The 7047-nt window shown below is 50.5% G+C and overlaps 1 protein-coding gene across 1 annotated transcript; it reads right to left on the bottom strand.

Annotated features, from left to right (window-relative positions):
* Positions 1 to 4586: 4586 nt before the first annotated feature.
* LOC144151569 (uncharacterized) lies at positions 4587 to 6715 on the bottom strand. The gene has a single exon (XM_077682670.1). It carries the CDS (start codon positions 6684 to 6686, stop codon positions 5442 to 5444), a length of 1245 nt encoding a protein of 414 aa, XP_077538796.1. The 5' UTR covers positions 6687 to 6715; the 3' UTR covers positions 4587 to 5441.
* Between the last annotated feature and the right edge of the window lie 332 nt (positions 6716 to 7047).

The raw sequence follows: 7047 nt of genomic DNA, 5'->3' as shown, positions 1-7047 counted from the left end.
GAAGTAAGGCATTTGCGTTTGCGGTTCAGAACCACATAAGGATACCCAACTCAAGCTAAGATTTGAGTAACGGCATGACTGACGTGCCTGCACAATCATATTTGGGCGGCAGAGTGAAAAAAAAAAAAAAATTGGGCCCATCTCCCCGCGAGGGGGACTCGAGTAAATGCGTCGCATAGGGGGTGGGTGTATTGCGTTAACGTTTAGTGTTTGGGGAGTTGGTGGTAGTGAATGCGTTGTATCAGCAGCGTCTTGACGTAGTTTGAATGAGTCAAGGATATAAGGCGCGTTCGTAGCCTCCCATTCTGTGTCGGCTTTGTGGCGCAGTGGGTAGAGCACCATGTACATTGCGTTCCGCCCGCAGGGTCGAGGGATCGAAACCAGGCGCCGGATAGTATTTTTTTTTATATAGTGTAGGGGGAGGGGTGCGGACTACGACTACGGACGCCTACGGACGTCAACGCGGGTGACATCGTGAGTTACTGAAATGCTCTGCATTTAAAAAATGAAGCAAGCTCACACTAATGTGTAAGACTTAAAGGTAGCAAAGCTGTACGCAACAGTAGATTTTTCCCTCTTTTTCACCTCACGCTGTTGTTTAAGCCTCCCCGCTGTACGAGGGACCACAGCTGGACGCTGTTCTTCTATTGCACACGGTTCTGCACCGCGCGTGATCTAGTGGCCTTTCTTCGTGGCGCGCGCTTATCGCTGCGGCGGCGGCCTCCTCGCCTTCCTCCGCCACGTCCTGCGTACGGGTCTCGTGCACGTCTCCTTACCCTCTTCGCCTATGTCTCCCCTCCCGCCTATTTCTCCCCGTTGTCGGGCCGCGGCTCCGTGCGAAGCGCTTGCGGAAGGAGGTGCAGTTTTACCTCTAGCGCTCAAGGCCAAACCTGGTCACCCTGCGGAGCCTGCCCGAGGTAGCGTATAGCAGCTTGCGCTACAAAAAAGCTGCAGCATCATATACACTAGCTTGCGTGAATGCATATTCGGGAAAAAGTCTTATAACACATTCATCATCATCATCATTTATTAAACCCTTAAAGGGACACTGAAGTGAATTTGTCAAACTCCCGTTTTTGCTTGCACTGCGTAGACTGGCTCAAATTAGCACACTTTTCATCGTTTATCCGGTTGACAAATCCGTAATTATTTTACAAAGCGCGAAAGAAGAAAAACTACCATGCGCGGTTTGCGGCGGCCGCAACAACTAAGGCTGTGACGTTGGGAGGAGGGGCGCCGTGATTGGACGATGCCCAAGGTTAGCAATCAAACAAGTTTCGGTTTCGGTTTCGGTTCTGTAAAACATAACCAATGGCGTTGCTGGATGGGCATTCTCAATATCTCAGTAATCATCGTACCGTGCTTCTGCCATGTTGTCGGCTGTAAAATGCACAAGATAAGCCTCCCAGGACGGCTTGTAGTCGTAGCTTTCACTAGCCGAGACCTACGCAGTGCATGAACGCCCTCCGCGTACCCGCAGACGCCCAAATGTCATGCGCTTTTCCCCCATATTTGGAGCTTTCCTCCCTCATGCCTGTATCGTAAAAAGCGTGTTCGTACCAGGCCAAGGGTCTGTTCATTCTGGCCTGTGCCCACTGCCTGCAAGCAGTCGGTGCTTATGGCAACAGCACACCAACGAGAACTCGCTAGCGCGCCAGTGCCAGCCTGCGCGCGTTCTGTGAACTAGTTCGTGGAGCCATGAACGTTGCGGCCGAAAAAAAGGTGAACTCAATATAGAAAACATCGGCGGAAAACGGAAAAGTTAACTTACAGAAAAAAAAAGCACGTACCCGCGGGGATTCGAACTCCTGACTTGCAAAACACTTGCGGTGGCATATCTAGCGCCCTAAACAACTCGGCCACGGAGCTTTTGTTTTTTTTTCTTTATTGCCGGTCTTCGACAGTGCAACACAACATAAAGGTACTACAGAAAACACACCATCTACAAAAAGGCCGCCATGCCATGATGGACTGGCGTTGTCATTTAAAATTCCCTAAGCATGGCGAGGGGTTCCACCCTTGGCAACCACTCAGGAACCGAAAACTTCGCTCTCTGAATTTCAATGAACTTGGAAACAGTTTCGCGGAAATATTGTCGCGTCGGCCGCGCATCTACATCACAGTTGAGCCATGCCATGCGCGACCGCCAAATACTGTGCAGGCCCAACAACATGACGAGATCGTACGGCACCCCATCCTCTCTCTCGATACATAAAAACCGTATTCCATGTGGGTTCAGTGGAAAGTCCTTTCGCAGTGTCCTTTGGAGGACATCCCATAGAAACACTGCTGCCCAACAATGGAGAAAGACATGCTCCACCGTTTCCGGTTGTTTGCAAATAGAGCAGTCAGTTCCCCATGGCATAGAAATCCCCTTACCCTCCATCCATGTTGCAACTGAAAGCGTACCCGTGTGTAGTTTAAAGAAGAAAGACTTCGCTCCTGGTGATACTTCCATTCCCTTAACCCTTTTTAGAACATCTTGTCCTGGGCCTGCACAGTATAAAACTCTATACATTGGTACAGGTATGACCACATCGCATACATCCTTATATAATTTTTTCCGCGTGACATTAGCCAAATAGTGCATCGAAAATCGGGCAAACAAAAACCGGGATGACACAACAATCTCTTTAAAGTATCCATAGATGCCCCCTGTCATACTACTCGTAGAAACTACGAATTCGGGCAAAGCCAGCATTAGCCGCACTTGAAGTACTGTGCGCAGAAAAGGGTCTTGAACGTCCCGCAAAAACAGAAATCGATTCACAAGCTGTCTTACAAAAAGGTGCGTCAGCCCTAAGCCACCATCGCGGGTTCGTCGAAACAAATTCATTCGACTGGTCCTCTCCCAAGTAGAAGCCCACACAAATACAGCGAACACGTGGTGAAGTTGTTGTATATTCACCCGAGAACAATGCAGCGCTTGCATAACATACCATAATTTGCTAGCCAGAAAAATGTTGCACACAGTTGCCCTAGCAAACATAGACAAACCATTGGCTCTCAATTTATTCGCTTTCTCACGCAGCTCCTGAGCTTGCGCACGCCAGTAGGGCTCGCTGTCTCTGTAAAACTCCAGTGGAATACCCAAGTATTTCACTGGATGGGTGACCCAAGTGACATTGGCGAAAATGTCTGGGGTTGTCAGCCAATCACCATGCCAGAATCCCACACACTTTCCCCAGTTTACAAAGCTACCTGTTGCAACACCGAACCGTTTCACGATTTCTACGACAAGAGTGACGCTTTCCTTGTCTGAACAGAAAACTGCAACGTCATCAGCATAAGCGAGAAGCTTGACTTCAGAAGAGTGTACACGAAATCCTCGAACCTGGTTGTTTTGTATGATGGTTAAACACAACGTTTCTATGTAAATACAAAAAAGCAGAGGGCTGAGGGGGCAACCCTGACGCACCGAACGTTGCACGCTAATGGGCGCTCCCAGTGAATTGTTTACAATCAACCGCGTGGTGCACCGTCGATACGCCAGGCCAACACCCTCACTAATGACAGATCCCACATTTACATGGTCAAGAACAGAAAACAGAATATCATGGGACACGCAATCAAACGCCTTTTCAAGGTCAAGATGGAGAAGCGCGACGGCGCCTCCAGCGGCGTCGCAGCACTCAAGCACACATCTCGCCGTGTGTATATTCGTTGTGATTGTGCGACCTTTGATGCCGCACGTCTGGTGTGGCCCTACAAGAAGTGTGATCACAGTTTGTAACCTCTGCGCTAGCACCTTCATCAATATTTTGTAATCAACGTTCGACAAAGCGATTGGCCGGTACGCCGTTACGAACTTTAGTTTTTCATTTTCTTCTGTTTTCGGTATCAGAACCGTGTGGGAAGACGAAAACGGCGGAGGAAGGTATTTTAGACGAAATGCTTCTAAAAACATCGCCGTTAAAACAGGTGATACGTCCTCTTTGAAGTACTTATAAAAGGCCGCGCTTAAGCCGTCAGGACCGGGCGACTTCCCTGGGTTTAAATTATCAATTGCTGACTTGATTTCTGCGACAGATATGGGCTGTTCTAAGTTATCTTTAATTTCATCCTCAAGGCTAGGCATACGGCTGAGATACTCTTTTATAAAGCCTTCCACATTATGCAGTCGGTACTCAAACAAAGACTGATAATATTCAAAGAAAAACTGGTGGATGTCGTCTATATCGGTTGACGCGCGTCCATTCCATTCGATTTTGTCGATCGTATTTCGTCGAGCACGTGCCTTTTCGATTCCAAGCGCCCGTTTGGTTGGCGTCTCTCCCACTGCTAATCGCTCGGCTCTCGCTCGAACGAGTGCCCCGCGGTAGCGTTCTTCGTCTAGTATCTCTAGTTGCTGTTTGAGTTTGCGTATGTCCTCTGTAAACAACCCAGGCGTTTTTCCTTCTTCCAAAGTTATTTTCTTTAAATTGTCGCGTAATGTCCTTTCTTTTATTTTTTCTTCGTGCCTTATGCAGGTGGATCTTTCGATGGCTATAATTTTTATGGCTTCTTTAAATAATTCCCATTGTTCCCCAATTTTACCGTCTTCATTTTCTATCTCTTCAATTTTTTTCTTAACTGCATCAATGAACATTTCGTCGTTTAGGAGTTTAGCATTTAATTTCCAAAGGTTCCACGAGAAAGCAGTCCCTTGCCTTCTTGGCCCAACGCTACACTTAACCATGCAGTGGTCGGAAAACGACACTGGGTGTACTCTGTAACCTTGGAATTTCGGAATTAAATCAAGTGACGCGTATATTCTGTCCAGCCTCGCGTGACTGGTTCCCTGAAAGTGGGTGAAACTCACGTCTCGACCACTCTCGAGGCATTCCGCCACGTCTAATAAACCAAATTCATCAACAATTTCTACCAGCAATTCGGTGCTTGCGTCCTTATAAGGACTACTGCTCGTTTTATCCTGCGGAGATAACACACAGTTAAAGTCCCCCATCAAGATAACTTGCCTCTCGATAGTGAGGTACTGCCGGATGTTTTGGAAAAAAATCCGTCTGTCCTCCCCCCCATTAGGCGCATACACACAAATGACCCGCCATTCGACACTATTGAATGTGAAATCGCACACAACCAAGCGACCAGATGAACACGATTGGACATTTTCTACGCACAGACCTAACCGCTTTTTCACAAAAAGCAGGCAGCCACCGGAGTGTCCAACTGCATGACTAATACACGCACAGTACCTAGCCGTGAACCTCTGCACCATGCTCCCGGTCTCGTCCTCCCCCTCGATTTTTGTCTCCTGCACTGCCAGTACGTCTAGGTCCTGCTCTGTAAGCAGGCGGTACACCTGACATTGCTTCCTCTTGGCTGCAAGCCCCCGCACATTTAGCGTAGCAAAGGTCAAAGGTCCGTCAGCAGGCATTTAAGAACGGAGTGGGTGGCTAGAAACCGGGAGCATGGCGCTTACCGTTCCCGTTTCCACGTCCCTAGGTGTGTCCGTCCGCGATTGGGCCTCCAGGTGGCTGTGGTTGCCCCGGCGTCGTGTCCGGCGGCTTGCGGCCAGGCTGTACGCCTGGACGCTGTCGCAAGGTCGAACGCCGCACCACAGCTGCCTTTTGAGGCGGTTCTCCGTTTACGCTGCCGCCTTCTGCCTCCTGCTTGTGACCGGTCTCTTCCCGGGACCGCTTAGCAGTGGCGTTGACGATACTGGCAGAGGAGACGCTGTTCGTTCTCTGCTGGTCGCCTTCTTCCATCCCCTCCGGTGCGTCTTCCTCGAAGTGGTCGTCGCCATACTCGTCACCTTTCCCCTGTGCATCAGGCAAGGGTGGGAACTCCATGGTTGGTTGCCCACCGTGGTTTGAGTCCTGGGAACCTTGGTCACTAGGTTCAAGAGAAGCCGGCGCCACTTCCGGTGACAACGCCTCCCCCGCGCCTTCGGCCGCTTCTTCTGCTTCCGCCGTGTCCATGAGGAGATCAGACGCGTCGTCGCTCCCCGCGGCCCCCGTCACCTTTGCATACGTCTTAACGCACTGTGCGTCTTCGTGTCCGAAGCGTCGGCAAATGGAGCAACGCGGCACTTTACAGTCTCGGCGAACGTGGCCAGCGGTGTGGCAGCGCAGGCACTGCATGGGACGCCCAGGGGCCACAAAAAGGGCCAGTTCACCTGCAACTCGAATCTGGTGGGGGAGATCGTCCACCTTCAACCCGGACTTCAGCTTGAGAAGCACGGTGCGAGTCGTAGAACCCTCGTCACTCACGCCCTGTACGCGCCAGCGTTCCTTGGTAATTTCCGTCACCTTGCCGAACGCCGCAAACGCCGCACGAATGTCGTCGTCTGAGACGCCGTACAGCAGCCAATGAAGCTTTAACTTTACCTCCTGGTGTTGCGGGTCGATGACTAGGCAGCGTCTTCCCTTCACTTGAACCTCGCCGGCTGCTGCCATCCTTTTCGTCGCCTCGGGGCTGTTGAACGTGACAGCCCAGATGTGGTTTATCTGGTATGCCCCCAAAGCAACTACCTCGGAAAGCATACCACACTTGGCCAGCATGTCCCTGAAGTCTTCCACTCGAAAAGGTCGAGCTCGCACGTCGCCATGTAGAAAAACTGTGTTCGAAACGATCCGTCCGGTTGGCAGAGAGGGCAAAATAATCTGGTACTCTTCCTTATCGCTAACTTCCATCCTGTTTCCGCGGCTTGACTGCGCCGCAATAGCCGCTCCTTGGGAGCACATGACCCTACGTCCTTCCACTGCGGTGGCCGGAAGTAGAACTTCCGGCCACGGAGCTGGTTCCGCTGGCCATGGTAATATAGGGTATATATTGTACAACTGGATTACACTTTTATTTAGTTTTGGCATTTCAAGCAGCGTAGGTGACTATTTGTTGTACTACGCTCGTGCAGTAAGCGTCGCCCGAGTTTCCACAGTAGCTCACGTCTAGCAATTGCATTTCGTAGACGTAAAAGCGTTCGCAGATGCGTAGTCGTGCTGCTGACCGCTGTGCACTCTTGCTCCGTGCCGCTGTGCTTGTTCGCCCAGCGCAAAAAAGTGCTCTCCGCGCCCTAGTTTTACGCTGTACGGTAAAAATATCAGT

Source organism: Haemaphysalis longicornis, unplaced genomic scaffold, assembly GCF_048455015.1.
Source record: "Haemaphysalis longicornis isolate Haplotype H1 unplaced genomic scaffold, Haemaphysalis longicornis Haplotype H1 scaffold_9, whole genome shotgun sequence".
Lineage (NCBI taxonomy): Eukaryota > Metazoa > Arthropoda > Arachnida > Ixodida > Ixodidae > Haemaphysalis > Haemaphysalis longicornis.
This window is presented reverse-complemented; position numbering and strand designations above follow the sequence as displayed.